The 20,417-nt window shown below is 44.1% G+C and overlaps 1 protein-coding gene across 1 annotated transcript in view; it reads right to left on the bottom strand.

Annotated features, from left to right (window-relative positions):
- Window positions 1–20,218, bottom strand: part of LOC100763452 (protein NDRG3-like) — a 25,045-nt gene extending 4,827 nt beyond the window's left edge. Inside the window, exons 1-7 of the mRNA XM_035446849.1 lie at window positions 20,113–20,218; window positions 19,271–19,357; window positions 12,049–12,105; window positions 4,455–4,558; window positions 3,484–3,549; window positions 3,315–3,366; window positions 737–784 (exon numbers count right to left, since the gene is read on the bottom strand). Of these exons, the coding sequence (XP_035302740.1) occupies window positions 737–784; window positions 3,315–3,366; window positions 3,484–3,549; window positions 4,455–4,558; window positions 12,049–12,105; window positions 19,271–19,357; window positions 20,113–20,193 (495 nt within the window). The 5' untranslated portion in view covers window positions 20,194–20,218. The remainder of the gene's footprint in view (window positions 1–736; window positions 785–3,314; window positions 3,367–3,483; window positions 3,550–4,454; window positions 4,559–12,048; window positions 12,106–19,270; window positions 19,358–20,112) is intronic.
- Window positions 20,219–20,417: the final 199 nt, after the last annotated feature.

The following is a 20,417-nucleotide window of genomic DNA, read 5'->3' as shown; positions in this document are numbered from 1 at the left end:
TGCTTTTTCAAAGGACCAGGGTTCAGTTCTCAGCACCCACGTGGCAGTTCACAACTGTCTGTAACTCCAGTTTCAGGAGACCTGATACCCTCTCACAGACATACATGCAGGCAAAACACTAATGCTCATAAAATAAAAATAAATAAATTTAAAAAGACACCAATACCTTTACTATATGTAATCCTTTGTACTAGGATTATGAGTAATTTAAATTTTTTGTTCTGCTTATTCTATTTTCCAATCTCTATGAGGTGGTTTGAAATAGAATGGCTCCCATAGGCTCCCATGTCTGAATGCTTGGTCCTCAGTTGGCAGAACTATTTAGGAAGTACTAGGAGGTGTGGCCTTGTCAGAGAGGTGTGTCACTCAGGGCAGGCTTTGAGGTTTCAAAAGACTTGTGCCATTCCCAGTGTGCTGTCTGCACCCTATGTGTGGATGTGAGCTCCCAGCTGTTCTGCCCTCATGTCTTTGCTCCACCATCATGGACTTAACCCTCTGAAACTGTAAAATCAATTAAATGCCTTCTTTTATATGTTGCCTTGGTCATGGGGTTTTATTGCAGCAATATGAAAGCCACTAACATGAGAATATACTCAGGAAGTTCTGTTCCTTTTGTTTAAAACAGGGAGTGACAGAATCATGAGGAGCTTTTCTGTGACACTTTCTTAAGAACACCCTAATTTGAAATCATGCTAATTCACTCACAAGTGATTGGCAGTGACAGAAAACACATTACCTTCAATAAAGTTGTATTTGTAGGGTCGAGTCGAGAATTACATTCAACCTTTTAAAACAAAAAGGAGAGAACACTTTTATAAGGAAAATATTCAGTAGCTTGGAATCAGAATGATCCTACAAGGTTAACAGTTCAGCTTGCTGGTGTCGGACCTAGTCAAATACAGTACCAACATAGACTGTGGGGTTTCAAGTGATTCTTGTCATATCTGATACTTCAGAACACATCTACAAATCTAGAAATGAGCTGGCCAATTGGCCTAGCAGTAAAGGCACTTGCTGCCACCCTGATGATCTATGTGTGATCCCCAGAGCTCAAATGCTGGAAGCAGAGAACAAACTGCACAGCATTCTCTGATCACCACATGTACACACACATGTGCACATACATACACAGGGTCATATATGCAATATAAACATCTTGCAACTTCATTGTCTGTTATTCTTTAACGAACAGCAGCATGATGAATCTAACAGCTCTTCCTGTTGGCCATGACACTGGCCAAGGTGTGCTCCTTATCTGAGAAGCGAACAGACTGTGGCCCTGTCCTGCTGGGATCTCCTCCATGCTCTCCCAGCACAACTGGCCTATCACCTGAACCTGTGCATTGCTTCCACCTCCCTGCTCAGGCCCTCCTGCCTGGAGTGGAGGGCTGCCATTCCCCAACCACTGACTCTTCTGCCTCAAGGTCTCTGCCCCCCCCCCCCCCCCCGTATGAAGCTGAATTTCCCTGTGACTCTCACTCTTTTTTATTTTGTCTTTCTTGTTTTGTCTTTTAACACAGGGTTTCTCTGTGTAGCTCTCTGGCTGTCCTGGAACTAGCTCTGTAGACCATGCTGGCCTTGAACTCACAGAGATCCACCTACCTCTGCCTGGCAAATGCTGGGATTAAAGACTTGTGCCACCACCACCCAGTGACATTTCGGTTCTTAACACATGTACCCAAACTCTGAAGAGCCACATGTTTCTATTTGAAGTTACCACAGTGATGTTTTAGCCTCAAACTTGACAGTTTTCCTTAAGACAAATAATAACATTTGAACCCTCACAATCCTCATTTCTGCTGACTCACAATTTTATGCCATATATAGTAGGTACTCAAAATGTCCATCTGTCACAGACATTATCACAATTGCTAGAAAAAAATGGACTGCTACAACCAGAGATGCTACAGTTTCCACAGGGCAAGGACCAAGGGATGGGTTCATAGGAAATGGTTCTACTAGAAACATGAGACCAGAAGTAATTGAAAATATTTCAAAGCTGGGCAGTGGTGGCACATGCCTTTATTTCCAGTACTCAGAGACAGAGGCAGGTGGATCTCTGTGAGTTCGAAGACAGCCTCGTCTACAGAGTGAGTTTTGGAACAACCAGGACTAAACAGAAAAATCCTGTCTCAAAAAAGAAATAAGAAAGGAAGGAGGGAAGGGAAGGAAGGAGGAAGGAAGGAAAGAAAAGAGAAAGAAAGAAAAGAAAATATTCCAGACACAAACTGACAACTGAGACCAAGTTGCCATTTAGCATGCTCTGCATTGTGGGATATAAAACTAGCTCTTGGGCTTCACCTTACCTAGTAACCCAGCCTCCAAATCGAGCATATTTAATATAATCAGGGCTCTGTTAGAGCAAAGTTTGTCTTTGGGTAATAGGGATCACAGCTGCCCATTCTCTGCTTTGTAACATTTTCCTCATCCCTTACACTTAGCACTTTTTAAAATGTGCAATGCACTTCAGAAGTAATCAGAGAAAGGCTATAGGCCTTCAGCCACCTTCCAGCTTATGGGATTTGTGTAACTTCCCCCTGGTGGAAGGCTGGCTGTGTGCCAGAACCGTGACAATAAATATACAGTGTTTCACTGCACTAATTGCCACAGAATGGACAACAGCACACAGAAACATCAAGGACCAATGATCAATGAGACCTGGTGACTGTTGAGTGTTTAACCATGTAAAGATGTGCTGCTGTTTTACCTTGTCTGCCTAGAATGGCTAATAGTGAGGGAGGAGGTATAGGTAGGACTTCCAAGCAGGGAGAGCATGTAGGAGGAGGAATCTAGGCTTGAAAAAAGGAAGAAAGAAAAGGAGATGCCAGGCAGACACCAGGGGCCAGCCAGGCAGACATCAGGGGCCAGCCAGGCAGACACCAGGGGCCAGCCAGGCAGACACCAGGGGCCAGCCAGGCAGACACCAGGGGCCAGCCAGGCAGACACCAGGGGCCAGCCAGGCAGACACAGAGAAAGCAGGGAAGTAGGACATACAGAATGAAAGGAAGGTAAAAAGCCCCAAGGCAAAACGTAGATGAATAGAAACAGGTTAAATTAAGTTAAAAGAGCTCGTGGGACAAGGCTAAGCGAAGGCCAAACATTCATAATTAATAAGTCTTTGTGTCTTTATTTGGGAGCTGGTTAGTGGCCCAAAGAAAATTCCAATTACAGCTGACCAATTGATTTTCAAAATACATAAAAGTAAAACATGACCTAGTGTGGTCACGTTTCCATGACACTGTGTCAGCTGTGTGACTGCCACACACATTTGACCATACTTCAATCCCAGGCTCCTCACATCAGGACATACTTACCACAGCCTCCACAGCAGGTGAGTTGTCCCCTACCACCAGTAAAGTAGAACACCTACGAACACACGGAAGGAGAGGAATCAGTCAGCAAGTAAGCACAAACACTGTGGACAATGGATTCGTCATGGCAGGCAGACACACAGCAATTCAGTGGAGAGACTGAGGAACTTACTTTAAAGTTTTCAACTTGTTGTCATTTTGGCCTGGTTTGGGTCTTTTAATCTTCAGGTCTCTGCGTCTAGACAAACAAGGCAGAATCAGAATCATTTGCAGGAAAATCATTGCCCTTCATGTGTTTCCTGAACTTGTAGTCCAGAGCATGATGGACTAGGAACACTTCACACCTGAGGATGGAAAGGCCCTGAGCTGTTCTCCTGAGCAGCTGTTTCCATGGCACCCTGCAAGCTACAGAGCAGGAACAGGAATTTTATGGGATGCTAAAAAGGGGGAGAACTTTAAAACTCAAACAGAAGCACTACTGCAATCCTCAGGTTAACTTGAATTTTCCAGGTGGTCTGTAGGAATGAGCCCCTTAGGAGGAGGGAATGGCATACTTTTACTGTTTGGGATTGAGGAGAGGGAAGGACGTTCTTTCTAACAGTGTAGCTCAGGGTTTTACTTCCAGTGCTGGTATCAAACACATGACCAAGCATTCTACTAATAGAATTTCAGCTAAAAATAGTGATACCCTGGAGAGTAGGTTCAAGCCTGGCTAGACTCCCTACTGGCTGTGTAACTCTGGGGAAAGTTACACTGACCCAATTCCTCAGGCTCTTCTTTCCTGCCTTCCAGGGAAGGAAGAGGAGCCTGTTTTCATCCTGAGAGGCAGTTCCCAGGCAGGAATCAGCACACCTCCCCAACTCTGACAATGGAGGAACTCATGTGTGAATTTTGGAATACATAAACTTTTGTTTTGAATTTCAACACCCCCAGGATACTCCTGCCTTATGAAACAATTCCAGCAAAGAGCAATTAAGTCAAAGGTCAAGTGTTCTCCCTTTTTCTATACGCACGGTCATACAGCACATAGGAGCTATCCACACAGAATGTGGTGGGGGGAAGGAAGAGTTCCATGCCTCTTTTCTCTTAATAGACGACTGTCATCTCTTTTGAACTGGTCTACAGGAATAGGAAACACTGTACCTATCATAAGAACGCAGGAAAAGCTCTAGGTTTCCTTGGTTGATATCTTGGGCAATACGTAGTCTGTAATTTTGAATTAGCTCCACGTTGGTCCTCAGCTCTTCCTAGAATAAGCGGAAAACATATTCTAAGCTGCAGAGAACACAGTCTGAGAGTGTACATGTACTCTCTCTCTCTCTCTCTCTCTCTCTCTCTCTCTCTCGCTCATGCTCATGCTCTCTCTCTCTCTTACACACACACACACACACACACACACACACACACACAAGGCCAGACCAATAAGAAGTTTTAAGCTTATTGGGAATGTTAAATGGAGATTTTTTTATTTTTTGCATTGCTTGGAAAAGGTGTATCAGGATTAATTGGGAAGACAATAAATCCAGAGCTGTGTGTAAATATCACCACGAAGCCTTGTAGAGAAACAGGGCTGAAAAAATAAAAAATAAAAAAGCCTGTACTCTACAGCGAAGGCATGAAGGGAACCAAGAAGATAAACTAAGGACAACTTCCTGAAATGGGAGGCACTGAAACAATCACTCTCAGGAAATATGGCAGGCGCACCAACTGCAACCTAAAGACATAATGAGAAAAATGAATAGTGAAGTGGAGGAGACAGCTCAGTCACTAAGTGCCCGCTGTGGAGGTGCACCCTTGCAAACCCAGACCTAAGAGACAGAGACAGGAAGATCCCTGGGCTGCCTGGTTGGTCAGGACAGCCTAACCAGCCAGGAACAGGTCCCAGTGAGACTCTGACTCAGCAACAGGACAGTTCCTAGGGACTGTGTTTGTGTATCTAGAACACCAGATACACAAACAACACATGTACACACGCACATATACACGTGTATACACACACACACACACACACACACACACACACACACACACACAAGAATAGACAAGAAATGAATACGATGACAGAAAACAGTATAAATAACAGTAATTAGAAGTTCGAGGCCAGCCTGGTCTCCAGAGCGAGTGAGTGCCAGGATAGGCTCCGAAGCTACACAGAGAAACCCTGTCTTGAAAAACCAAAAACCAAAAACCAAAACAAAACAGTAATTAGAGTGAAATCCATCAGTTCTCCTAGAGAGGAACTTGAACAGCTGAATTTGAGATAAAAAAAGGAGTAAGTGCTACTCTGAGATAGGTAGAGATTGCTGTAAGGGGCAAAACACAAATATCTCTGAATTCAAATGTGACTCCTTAAAACTTCCGACAGCTTTGTCATTAAACACCACATTTTAATACAGGCCAGAGTGTTTGCTCACTTGGAGGCCCTGTGCCTGGATTAAGCTACAAAACTGGTGGGATCTGAGAAGCCACACAAATATCAAAGACTAGGGGAAGGGGACTGTCACTAAAGAAACACCTAAACTACCCCAGACCCTAGCTTACAGACTCCCAAACAGGGCCTGGATTAAGCTACAAAACTGGTGGGATCTGAGAAGCCACACAAATATCAAAGACTAGGGGGAGGGGACTGTCACTAAAGAAACACCTAAACTACCCCAGACCCTAGCTTACAGACTCCCAATTGACTTAGAGAGCATTGGTTTTGGAAGTCACACAGCTTGGCAATACATCAATGCTCCCACTCTAGCTTTGCTGTGGACAACACCCCTAATGTAGGGGTTATGAGAACAGTTGCCTAGGTAACACAGAGGTTTGAAAGCACTGACCCTTCATTTGAGCCTGCAACTATCTGATGGGCAATGAAATGGGACAAAGAGGCTTGGAGCTGTGTCTTTCTCCTTTGCTGCTCTGATGTTTGGATCAGGTCCCCTCAGCTCTGCATGTAGACATGTTGGTCAACTGGGAAACGTTTTTGCAGAAATGTTACCTTGGAGACCGTTTGCTTCTTCTGCCCTGTACACAAGCTCCTTCAGCATCTATCACAGCTCAAGCCTTTCAACCCTACTAGGCCCAAGTTAACTATAAGGCCAGGATGTTTGTACTAGATACTCATGTCAACAGCAGGAGAGACTCAGCAGTTCTGGAGTAAGTCACTGGCTGAAAACATGAAGACCAGGAAGTTCCTAAGTAAGAAATGGTGCCCATCACAAGCAGAGAACTGCCAACATTTAGCTCACCCCAGAAGACCAAGGGCTCGCTGCTGCCTTTGTTCAGTGAGTAGCAGCCTTAACCCCACTGTGATCACTACTGTCTCCCTTATGTCAGCCATCTGCAGCCAAGTCCTGGTAAAGTCCTAATACGTGGCTTTGGTCCCCTCTCTCCTGTCTCTATACCTGCAGAGCCTACTGTGCAGGATTATTGGTATATAAAGAGCAAATATTTAAGACAAAACTGAATTATAGAAATTCCCTCCTTCTACCAATACACACGGATCTTTAAAAAAAAAAATACAAACTGTACTCTCACATACACACTGCTAACATATATTTTTCCACTTCCTCTTAGGCCTGGGAGAGAGTATTCTTAGCAGGATATGGAGAGCAATCACATTTTTATATTATCTATTTCCAGCAATCACATTTTTATATTATCTATTTCCTATACCCCTGTTAGTTCTGAAATCATGGAGCTAGAGAGCTAGTTCAGAGGTTAAGAGCACTGCCTGTTCTTTCAGAGGTCCTGAGTTCAATCCTCAGCAACCACATGGTGACTCAAAACCATCTGTAATGAGATCTAGTGCCCTCTTCTGGCCTGCAGGTATGCATGCACATAGAACACTATATACATAATAAATAAATCTTTAAAAAAACAAAACACTGAAATCACTTTTTTATGTTATTTGAGACAGGGTCTCATATAGCCCAGCTGACCGTCACCTCACATGTAACCAAGGATGACCTTGAACTCCTTCATCCTCTGCCTCTACCTCCTGAGAGCTACAACTACCGACAAACTTGCCATACCGTGCTAATGTAATGCTGAGATTGAACCCATGACCTCATGCAAGCTAGATAAAGACTCTACCTACTGAGCTGTATCCCCAGGCCACGGCTCGTCTTTATTTTAATGTTTTTAGTGTGTGTGTAGGCACACATGCCACACAGCATGAGTGTGGACAATTCTCTGGAGTTAGTTCTCTCCTCCCAGCTTCACAGAGGGTTCTGGAATTGAACTTTGGTCATCAGGCTTGAGGGGCAAGCACCTTTACCTGCTGAGCCACCCTGCTTGCCCTTGATCATTGTCTTTTGTGTGGCTAATTTGGTAAATGATAATGTGGGAAGGGTCTCTCTCTCTCTCTCCCTCTCCCCCCTCTGTGTGTGTGTGTGTATGTGTGTGTGTGTGTGTGTGTATGTGTGTATGTGTGTATGTGTATGTGTGTGTGTGTGTGAATGTGTGTGTATGTGTGTGTATGTGTATCTGTGTGTATGTGTGTTTCTGTGTGTATGTGTGTGTGTGTATATGTGTGTGTATGTGTGTGTGTGTGAATGTGTGTGTATGTGTGTGTTTCTGTGTGTATGTGTGTATGTGTGTATGTGTGTGTATGTGTGTATGTGTGTGTGTGTGTGTATGTGTGTGTGTGTGTGTGTATGTGCGTGTATGTGTATGCACTCATGCATATGCCTCTCACCATGCTTGTCATAGGATAGTGTTCTGGAATGTGGTCTTTCTTTCACCATGTGGGTCTCCGGGACCAAACTCAGGCCCTCAGGTTTGGCAGGGTTATCCACGGAGCCACCCTGGCAGCCAGATGTATTTTTATCACTAGGAAAATAAGCATTATTCAATTTTTTGTATATATGATTAGATCAGCCTAGGCTGACATGGAACTTACTATGTAGCTGAGGCTGGTCTTGAATGTCTGATACTTTTTGTCCCCACCTCCCAAGTGCTGGGATTACAAGCCTGCATCACCATCCTGGCTATCATTCATGTTTAAAAATGATTATCTAAATCCAGATAAACTTAACCACGGGCATTCTTTTTTAAAAAACAAAAAACAAAAAACCCATTTGCTACTTAAATTTAGCCAAAAGTACTTTTAAAATCTTTTTATTTTATTTATTTATTTTCTTAATTCACTTTTTAAAAAGACTATTTATTTATTATGTATACAGTCTTCTGCCTGCATGCCAGCGAGAGGGCACCAGATCTCATTCAAGGTGGTTGTGAGCTACCATGTGGTTTCTGGGAATTGAACTCAGGACCTCTGGAAGAGCAGTCAGTGCTCTTAACCACTGAGCCATCTCTCCAGCCCCATCTTTTTATTTTTTAATGTGTGTAAGCGTTGGCATGTATGTTTGTGCACAAGTTAGCCAAAAGAGGGCACTGGATCCCCTGAAACTGGTGGCATAGTTGTGAGCAGCCATGTGGTCCTCTGCAAGGGCTCTTGAGCCAACTCTCCAGCTCAAGGCGTTTTTTTCCTTTACAACATCTTCCCTTTCTAAGTGAGATCTGACTCTGGGTGCCTCCTCCCAGCTCTGATAACGCAAAAGCATCACCAATGACTTCAAAGAAAATCTTTGTTCAGAGACAAGGGAGAAATTGTGACCTACATTCCCTAACAAAGCAGTGGAGAGAAAGGACCATATGGTTTTTATGCCCATTACCTATCTGTCCACTAGGGGAAGCAATCTCTCCAGCCTTGACTCCTGCAAGTACTCTGGTGGTTTTTCAGTCTTAGGTATAAGTGTGCAGCTCTCTCTCCCTCTTCTTCTTTATCTTTTTTACCCTCTTTTCTTATTTAAATTAGAAACAAGCTTCTTTTACATGTCAATCCCAGTTCCCTCACCCTCCCCTCCTCCCCTGTCCCCCACCGGCTCCCTATCCCATCCCCTTTCTACTCCCCTGGGAGGGTGAGGCCTTCCATGGGAGAATCTTCAAAGTCTAGTGTGTCTAGTCTGAGACAGTATCCCTCTATAGATGTGGAGAGGGCTCCCAAAGTCCATTCGTGTACTAGGGATATATACAGATTCACTGCCAAAGGCCCCATAGATTAACCCGACCTCCAAACTGACTTCCACGTTCAGGGGGTTTGGGTCGGTCCCATGAGCTCCCCTTTGTTCAGGTCAGCTGTTTCTGTGGGTCTCTCCAGCCTGGTCTTGACCCCTTTGCTCATCACTCCTCACTCTCTGCTACTGGATTCTAGCAGGAGGAGTTCAGCTTAGTGTCTGCTTCTGCTTCCATCAGCTACTTGATGAAGGTTCGTGTTTGTCTTTTTGTGACTGGGTTACCTCACTCAGGATGGTTTCTTCTAGTTCCAACCATTTGCCTTCGAATTTCAAGATTGCATCTCCCCACCCCCTGAGTAAATGTACCACATTTCCATTGTATAAATGTACCACATTTTTCTCTATCCATTCTTCAGTTGAGAGACATCTAGGTTGCTTCCAGGTTCTGGCTTAAAACTGAGCAGGAAAACAGACTTTCTTCCTCTAGATTGTTTCCATCTGCCATGTATCTACAGCAAAATAAGATTAATTCTAGGCAGGATGGCTTTCATGGTGATAATAGGTGCATGGAGCCTCTAATGTACTCCAACCCAGGTAAGCTGTTTTTAATGTGCACTTTGGCATACTCTTCCTCTGTGGGCACTTCTGTCTGGCAGCCAGCACAGGGACCAGAGCAGCATCTGGAACTGCCTGGGAGCTTCTGTGTCGAAGCCCTGAACCCCTCTGGGAGTTCCCTGTAAATCCCTATCTTTTTCTTAAATACTTACCTGCTTCAGGTGCCCTGATACAATCCATGTACCAATCTAATGACAGATGACCAACCCAATGGCACAATGTCCCAAATCTATCAAGAATGAATCATGAATAAGAAAAGGGGAATTTTAATTGGGGATTTAGGAATTAGGATTCCTAGAGGAAACACCATGCTAGGAATGAAAAGAGCCACCCCAATATCCCTGCACCAGGAGAAGGCTGTCCCAGTTCCAGGGATAGGCACACAGGTAAATCCACATCTACACACTCTATGGCTTTTATCTTTTCTTTAGGTCTGGATGACTCTGTGACAAGGTAGACACAGACTGAGGATTTCTCTCTGGTGTTGGCCAAAACTAAAAGCAAACTAATTTTTCCATATGACAATCTATATGTCATACACACACAATGTTGCTTTCTCTTAATATAAGCAAATAAATGTTCAAACCCAAAGCCAAGTATTTGGGCCAGGAGCCCTGGTGACAAGTAGATGATGCCTACAGCTGAAAATTGACTAGTGGGAAGTAGGCTTATTCAAAAAGACAGAAGGACACTTATGCTGACCTCTGATCTCCATACATATGCACCCACATGCATATATACAAACATCTATATGTTATGTATATCATATATACACAAACACACAGAGAAAGACAGGATATGGGCTTTGGAGGTGACCTTGGATTCAAATGTCAACTCCACGGAGAAGGGGTGGAAATGATGTGAATACATGTGTACTCACGCATGAAATTCTCAAAGGACTAAAGCGAAAATTAGAAACTATTGTCAACTCCATTTACAATATGGATAACAATCAATCCAGGGCCTCGGTTTCTCTATTTTATGAGCAGGCCACCAAACCTCAGAAAAATGATTGAGTTTGGATATATGAAGCAATAGTTATTTGTTTTGTTTTGTACTTTTGAGACAGTGTCTCTATGTAGTCCTGGCCATCCTGCAATTCAGTTTATCAACCAGGCATCCTGGAATTCACAGACATCAGCCTGCCTCTGCCCCCAAGTGCAGGGATTAAAGGTGTGCGCCACCACACCCAGATTTCTTTTAAATTTTGTTGATAATTATTATTTTATGTTTGGCTACTTTTGTCTGCACACATGTCTGTGCACCACCTGCTCCAAGTGCCCACTGAGGCCACAAGAGGCTGTCTGATCCCAAGACTGAAGGTTACAGACAGTATATGGAGTTAGGACTTGAACCTGGGACCTCTGCAAGAACAACCAGTTATCCTAATTGCTGAGCCATCTCTCCAGCCATCTAAAGCAGCTTTTAAAGTACTTAGCAGATACGTAATCAGTAGGGGGTAACAGCCTGATCTTTCCAAACCTTCCATTTTCCTTTAGGTGTATTTAGAATATTAAGTATGCAGGCTGACCAGCCTTCCCCTGCCCCCCCCCCCCAACTGTTTCCTCCACACTCTAGCCATTCACAGCTCTTGATCTCATTGCTCAGCTTCTCCATCACTCACTTTTCCCTTTGAAAACAGGACTGGAGGCAAATCCCCACCAACAATTATCCACAGGACAACAGTCACCCTGATGTAGATTTCAGTGTCCATCAGTCCGTGAGGGCTGAATATGATCACCTCTAGGCTCCTGTCACAATAACATTTCAGTATCCTTTGCCTTTTCATTCTTCTTCTGAAGTTTGTATTTCTGTGAACCTTTCCTGAACCTCCTGATGGCTCTAAAGATGTCTGGTGAGGCACTGGTGTTGTCAAACATTCACAGATGGCATTCTGCTCACAGGGGACAGGTGGAGGAGATACTGTTTTCTGTCACTCTCCAAGTGCCAAGATCCCTGAGGCTAAGAGGCCTGGCCTTTGCAGGGCCACATGCCCCTCTGACTGCATGGGACATGTTATCTGCCAGGATGCAGCAGATTGCAAGGTACCTCTTTCTTTCCTGAAGCACCACAAAGCCAGTCAACTCAGCACTTCAGCTTGCACAGGTGCTTACCTGCCCAAAGTGATGAGCCAGAATTATGTCCACAATGTTGGTCGTCAAGCCTGAGAGCTAGAAGATAAAAACTGTGTTAGGAGAGTGAGCGTATGTGAACATTTCACAGGCTGTCCACTAAAGGAAGGTGTACTTTACACATATTATCTTTCAAAAACAAGTCAAACACACAGATCAGTATCACTTCAAAGAAATGTGGAAAAGGCAAAAATGTAAGGAAAAACTAAGAGTTCTTTCTTTGCATGGTATGAGCAGAGCTTGCTTTGAAATAGGGCCGGAAAGAATGCTGGCCATTCCTTCAAAACTGTGGGAGCTGAGACTCTGGCAGTCTGCTGCTTTGTTCCTGGCCCCATTTCTGCATCTACACTGGGTTGATGGCAGGTAGAGGCCGCTTTACAACCCTGCCCAAGACATGCAAGAGAGAAAGAAAAAAATCCCTTCCAGTTTTAGCCATCTTTATTTCAGGCAGTGGGAGGAATAGCTATATTTACAGAATGTTCTCACATTTTGAACATTTTTCTCCCAGTCCTTCCCATTTCAAAACGATGCATCTCATATCTAATAAATGCAGCAATCTGTGTAAATCTGGAGACAGTCTATTTTCAGAAACACCTCCAGCTCAAATGATCTTGCCAATTCCCCTTTAAGCTTTCTTCCTGGCTTGGGATGGAATTCCTACTGAGGACGTGAATAGGAGGTGAAGCACTGAGTTGGAGGTGGATGCAGAAGAGGAGGTGAGGGAGAGAATGGACATGGGTCACAGATTAAGGAAGAAAGATGGCCTGAAACCACGCTGTGGGCTGTCAGTGAGCCACAGGCTACAGATGAAAGAGGAGAGGAATAGTTACTCACTTCATGTGTGCACTATTCACAATGCTCAGAGACTCTCAGTGTTCTATGAACGTCACTGGGTTGCCACACATCTCAGTGTGGGGTGGTATACTAGACAGGTGAGCACGCGCGCGCGTGCGCGCGCACACGCGCGCGCGCACACACACACACACACACACACACACACACACACACACACACACACGAGTCAGACTGAGAGAATTCCACAGCAGCTGGCAACAGCATTGCTGGTACACTCCATCCAAAGCTAGGGAAGGCAATACCTCTCAAAATGTAAATGCATGTGAAGAGGGGCAGACAGATTGTCTAGAATGTGGTCTGCTGATACGTAGAAAACAGGCACAGGGTCTCATTTACCTAGAATTTGAAAAACAGACCAGGCTACCCTGAAACTCACATAGATCTATCTGCCTGCCTCTGCCTCCAGAGTGCTGGGATTAAAGGCGTGTGCCACCATGTTTGACTCGTCTTTTCTTCGTTTTGTTCTTGTTTTTCGAGACAGGGTTTCTCTGTGTAGCTTTCGAGCCTGTCCTGGAACTAGCTCTTGTAGACCAGGCTTATCTCGAACTCACAGAAATCTGCCTGCCTCTGCCTTCTGAGTGATGGGACTAAAGGCGTGCACCACCAACGCCTGGCTTTTTTTGTTTTGTTTTGTTTTGTTTTGCTTTTGGTATCTTTTCTTATGTTTGCATATGTATTTAACAAACTTAAATTCATATTGTATGTCCATTTTGACTTAATGTGAGAATTTTCTCATCTCCTTTAAAAGCCAAATTACAATTTCTAAAAATTTGGAAAATGGTCTATTTGTACAGCCCAGGCTGGCCTGCTAGTCTCAACCATCTTCCTTACAAGGGCTGAGTTTATGTAGCTGTCACCATCCTTTCCTCAAGTGACACATTGTTATCATATACTTCACCACTGTATAAAAATATTGTTAGCTGGGTGGTGGCGCATGCCTTTAGTCCCAGCACTTGGGAGGCAGAGGCAGGAGGATCTCTGTGAGTTCGAGGCCAGCCTGGTCTACAAAGGTACACAGAGAAACCCTGACTCAAAAAAAATTAAAAAAAACAGAAACCAAAAACTTGTTGCTTTATTACTGGTACTTCAGATTCTTTTCCCATCCATTTGACTGACAACCAATGCTTTGATGACTACATTGAGTCCTGGGCCTTTTCTCTTAGGCAAATGACATATCTGCATATGATTAACACATGCTATGTCTCTGGGTTGTTTTGAGAACAAGATTTTATATATATATATATATATATATATATATATATATATATATATGTATATACACATACATACATACATACATCATTAAAGAACAGTACCTGGTACTCAATAAACACTATATAGGTATCAAATTTTCTACTTAAAAAATACTTGGGTTGCTGGGGTGGCTCAGCCAGTAAATGCACTTGTTGCCAAGCCTGAGGATCCTAGGCCCAACATGGTGAACAAAGGCAATCAAATGCAGAGGCTAGTTTTCTGATAGTCAGAAACCTGATATGGCATGGGTACACACATACATACACACACCACCACCACCACCACCACCACCAATAATAATAATAATAATAATAGGTGTAATTAAATAAATGTAAAAATCATCATCAGGACTGTGAAATGACACATGCTTAAAATTCTTGCTACACAAGTTTAAGTACTGTAGTAGTTCAGACACCCAGAAACCCATACAAATACTGGGAGAGTGTTGTAACCTATCTCTAATTCCAGCCTCAGAAGGCAGACACAGGGACCCCCCCCCCAAGCTTATTAGCAGGAGCAGCCATATCAATTGGTTCTGAGTTTGACTGAGAGGCCCTGCCTCAATGGATAAAGTGAAGCAGTGATGCAGGTTCCACACCAATCTTAGGCCTCCACATGCACATGGACACAGTGTAGGTTAAAATAATACTTATATTTTAGCAAGAAAATGCCTCAAAACTGCTCCCTTTCAACTTAAATACAAAGAATCACTTTCAGAAGAGGTGAGATCCATGCAGATGGGATAAAATAATACAACGCATTTCTCTTATCTCTTTATTTTTTAAAAGATTTTATTTATTTGTTATGTATACAGTCTTCTGCCTGCATGCCAGCGAGAGGGCACAAGATCTCATTTAAGGTGGTTGTGAGCCACCATGTGGTTGCCGGGAATTGAACTTGGGACCTCTGGAAGAACAGTCAGTGCTCTTAACTGCTGAGCCATCTTTCCAGCCCCCTTATCTCTCTATTTTTAAAAAAGATGTATTTAAAAATATTTTAGGCTGGGCAGTAGTGGCACACCCCTTTAAAACCAGCACTTCGGAGGCAGAGACAGGCAGATCTCTGTGAGTTTGAGGCCAGTCTGATGTATACAGAGTGAGTTCCAGGACAGCCAGAGCTATACAGAGAAAATCTGTCTTGAAACACTAAAATAAAATTGAAAGACCCACAGACCCCTAAGGGCCTCAGGATCCCGAGGAGCCCCCGAGACTCAGAAACCAGACCAAGAGCTGCAAAAGCAAGAGGGTTTATTGAACGAATGCGTATTTGGGTGTCAGCAATATTGGGAAAGCTGCACACCCCAGCAAGGATTACAAACTCCTTATATAGGAAAAAAACACCGATCAGCATACAGGCAAGGGGCACAAAGTGATTGATTACAAAGTATGATCTCATGTTAGAGTGGTCACCCAGGTGTGACCTGCTTTTTTATAAAGGAAAAACCATAGAATGTACCCTGAAAAGTCCTTGATTGTCTGTTGGCCAGCCAGGTGTGACCCAAAGAGGGTTGTCTTGGCGATTGCCCCCGTCTAAACCATAGGATGTGCCCGGGGTTGGGGGCAGCTTCCTTGTAATGGGCCAAGGCCCGTGGGAAACTTTCTCTCTCTGTGAGCTAAAATCTTTTAAAACTTTTTCTCTCAGCAAACTAAAATCTTTCAAAATAATGTTTTAGATTTATTTATTTTATTTTATCTGTATGGGTATTTTGTCTGCATGTATACACATGTTCATGCCTGGTGCCACAGAGGTCAGAAGACGGGCATCATATGCTCTGGTAGTTGACAGCTGCCATGTGGGTGCTGGGAACTGAACCTGGGTCCTCTAGAAAAGCAATTAAAGTGCTCTTAACCACTGAGCCCTCTTTCTAGCCCCTAAGGATTAATTTTTTTGTTATTTTTAAATCATGTGTATATTCATGTTTGTGTGTGGATTTATGCACATGAGTGCAGGTGCCCTCAGCATCCAGAAGAGGGCATCAAATCCCCTGGATCTGTGGTTGCAGGTGGTTCTGAGCCTTCTCATGTAGGAGCTGGGAATTAAGTAGGTTGTTGTCAGCAAGAGCTGATAGCACTATGAACCACCAAACTATCTCTCCAGCACCCACCTTTAAAATTATTTACTTCTATTGTGTGATTGTGTGGGCATGTGCCACACTGCATGCAGAGGTCAGAGGACGACTTCTGAGAGCCGGTTCTCTTCTACCATGTGGGTCCCAGGGATTGAATTCAGGTCATTGGCCTTGGAGGCAAGTGCCAGTACCTACTGAGCCATCTCCCTGTCCCCTTGTCATTTTTATTTTATTTTATTTTTTTAATTCATTTAGCTCTGTGATTGTTTGTATTAATGAAGTCAACAGCATGCTCTTTCAGTTTCCTCTCTTCTTTGACATAGCTTAAGGGTTAATTAAATTTCTTCCTTTTTTCAGATAGCAAACATCAACAATCTTATTAAAGATAGTGATTCACTCATTCATTTTATTCATCAAGAAAACTGTAATCCATAGAAAGATATTTAAGATACAAATTATTTATTTATTGATTGATTTTTTTGAAACAGGGTTCCTCTGTGTCTCTTATCGAGGAACTCGCTCTGGAGACCAGGCTGGCCTACAACTCACAGACATCTGCCTGCCTCTCCCTCCAAAAGAGCTGGGATTAAAGGTGTGCACCACTATTGCCCGGCATTAAGTGCAATCTATGTATGTATGTATGTATGTATGTATGTATGTATCTATCTATCTATCTATCTATCTATCTATCTTGAGACAGTGTTTCTCTGTTTAGCCCTGGCTGTCCTGATGAGGTTCACATATTTCAAGTGTTAATTCTATTTGCCACCCCAACTGTACTACGGAATGCCTAGGAAGTCAAGCATGGAGCTGATGCCTGTGTTCCTAGCACTCTGAGGGCAGAGATAGGAGAATTGCTTCAATTTCAAGGCCACACTGCTTTGCTTAACAGTTCCAGATGAGCCAGGGGCATGTAACGATGTCCTGTTTCAAAACAAAACAACAAACACAAATACTTAGGGTAAGAGAAATGAGAGATGGCTTTAGCAAAGGCACTTCCTGCCAAGCTGAGGACCTGAGTTCAATCCCTGGAACCCATTTGGTGGTAGACAGAACCAACTTGTGTAGTTTGTTTTGTGACCTCGACAGGTGCATCAAGGCATACATGTACCCATACTTATGTATGCAGACAACTCACAACAACAATAATAAAATCGTTTGCCTAGAGTTTGTGCCAGGATCGGGCTCAGTGGATCAAAGTGTTAGCTGCTTAAGCCTGATGTCCTGAGTTAATCCCCAGAGCCCACAGAACCCCTGTAAAAAAGCCAAATGGCCTGGAGTAAGTTGCACAGCAGCAGAAACAAGAGAAACAAGCAAGGATGAAAGCAAACCTGACCCCCTAACGTTGTCCTCTGACCTACACACACACACACACACACACCAATTGTTTTAGGGCTGGGGCCGGTAGCACACACCTGTGATGCCAGAATTTAGGAGCTAAAGGCAGGAGAATCAGAGGCTCAAGAGCATCCTCAGCTACAGTAGTGAATTCAAAGCCAGCCTGGCATATATAGTGTCCTATCTCAAAACAAAGTAACACATAAGTGGATAAGATGACTCATGCCTGCAATCCCAGCACTTGGGAGGCTGAGGCAGGAGGAGTGCCACGAGTGTGATGATAGCTTGGGCTACAGAGTAAGATCCTGTCTAAAACTATCAAAAACAAACAAAGAACCCATTCACTAAAAATAAATACATAAAACAACAAACAGTAAAAGAGATATGCAGTGGGGTGTTGGTGGCACATGCTTTTAATCCCAGCACTTGGGAGGCAGAGGCAGGCAGATCTCTGTGAGTTCAAGGCCAGCCTGGTCTCCAGAGTGAGTTCCAGGACAACCTCCAAAACAATACAGAGAAACCCTGTCTGGAAAAACATGGAGAGAGAGAGAGAGAGAGAGAGAGAGAGATACAGAGACAGAGACAGAGACACAGAGAGAGACAGAGAGAGACAGAGAGTGACAGAGAGATGCTTAGGCAATCACCAAGTCACTTGTTTTAGTATATATCTGATGGACTTTCCCAAACAACTGGATCCTGGGGTTCTGAACTGGTGAATGGATTAGTTTCTTGGACTCATAATGCTCTGGTATTACTAGAAGGCAATACAATGTAGAGAGAGAAACTAGGTCATGGGGGTGGGGTGGGAGTGGGGGTGGAGAGTGCACCTAAGGACTGTGCCTTGTGCTGCTTCCTGGCTGTACTGCCTCTTCTTTGTGTCCAGATGTCAACTGCTCCGTTCCGCTATCCCTCTCTGCAGATTCAGATGTCTGAAACTGGGAGTCAAAAGGATCTTTCCTCTGTTGTTGTCTTGGGTAATTTGGTCCCAGGCACACAAATCCTAGTAACACATGTGTCTAGCAAAGGACTTACATGCAGAACATTTTTTAAGAAGAGATACATGATGATGGGTAAGGGGCATTTATAACAGTGTATTCCAGAAAGGCTAGGGGCTGGAAAGATGCCTCGGTGGTTAAGAGAACAGGCTGCTCTTCCAGAGGACCCAGGTTCAATTCCCAGCACCCATATGTTGGCTTACACAAGCCTGTAACTCTAGTTCCAGGGGACTCAACGCCCACTTTTGGCCTCTGTGGGAACTGCACACCCATAGGACACAGATATACAAGCAGGCAAACACCCATGTACATAAAATAAAAATAAATCAAGCTTTAAAAAAGTTTAAAAAGCCAAGACATTTTTATGAAGGAGCATGAGAAGTCTAGTTTAATGACCTGGGCCTGAAATCCAAGCTTCTCAGGAGACTGAAGGGTCACAAGATCATGGTTAGCCTGAGCAATTTAGTGAGATCCTGTCTCAAAGTGACAAGTAAAGTGAGAGCTGTGGGTATAAGTTCAGTGATAAAATGGATCCCTAGTATGCATGAGTATATGGGTTCAGTCCTTGGTACCACCAACAGGTGAGGCAGGAAGAGGAGGAGGGGAATAAAGGGAAGAGTAGGAGGAGGAGAAGGAAGAGAGGGAGGAGGAGGACCATAAAAGGAACAGCTGGTCACCATCATCTAGTACTTACTTTGGAAGCTGCCCAGTCGATCCAGCCTTTAGCACACGGGTCAATGTTAATGAGCACAAGACCTTCTACCAGCTCTGGATGATTGAGCTGAGAGAGAGACAGAGACAACGGTGTGAGACTCCCACTCCCACTCTTGTAAAGCAGTGGCCACAGTCAGCGGCTTTGTGCTGCACCTCACTGCCTCGTGTCTGGAAGGAAGACTGCAGAGAGGTGCTCTGGAGCACCTCAGACAAAACCTCTTGGAATCTGATCCAGCACCTGGAACCCAGTCTCTCAAACTGCTATCAAGCCATCTCCCCTTGCATGGTTGCTTAGGGAAGGGAAGACAAGGTTTTTGCTGCTACAGCAGAGGAGAGCATGCTGCAGTTGTTCAGCTCATAGGGGACTTCCTTCTGGACGAGTGTGCTAAAACACTGGCCGGGGGGCTTATGTGGGCTGCTGTATACAACATGGGCTCTTGAAGTGTTTTTCTAAAGCCATCTGAATAGGCAATGCCACCCCCGAAAAAACACTTTCCTGTGATCCAGGAGGGATTTCACCCCAGGAATCCTTCCACAGGGTTTGGTAGGAATTTGCAGACCCAATGTTTTGTCACCTTATGGTGTCATCTCTTCCCAAGCTTTCTTTTCATGCCTGTAACAATCCCCCCAGAAGCTGCATCTGTGTCTCTTTACAATGTTCTGTCCTCATTTGTGGGTTTTCAGGTCCTCTACACACAAAGCAAGTCTTCACACACACATGTGGCTGGAGCAGCTGGAACTTACAAAACCAACACAAGCAGGCACCCAGCTGGGACCCACACACTGCCTCAGGGAGTTGAGAGGACTCCTTCCTATACTTACTGCAAATCGGCAGAGGATGTAGGCTCCTGCTCCAACTCCAATACCAATGATGCTCTTCAGACTGAACAAGGCAGACAACATTTGACAGTGTCTTACTTCTGTGACAGCATTGAATAAGGGAAGGAATACAAGCTGGGCATATAGCCAGGCTCTGACACTTAGTAGCTCTGAGAACTTAGATGAGTTTCTTGTTTGAAGTCTCAAGCTTCCGTGCCCTTTTTATTTGACAAAACCCTGCCCTCCCTTTCTCTCTCCTCTCTCTCCTTTCTTTTCCTTTTTTCTTTCACAACCTCACCCACTGAGGA

This window comes from Cricetulus griseus, chromosome 6 (genome assembly GCF_003668045.3).
Source record: "Cricetulus griseus strain 17A/GY chromosome 6, alternate assembly CriGri-PICRH-1.0, whole genome shotgun sequence".
Classification (NCBI taxonomy): domain Eukaryota; kingdom Metazoa; phylum Chordata; class Mammalia; order Rodentia; family Cricetidae; genus Cricetulus; species Cricetulus griseus.
Note: the sequence above shows the minus strand (reverse complement) of the source record. Positions and strands in the feature narration are given on the sequence as shown.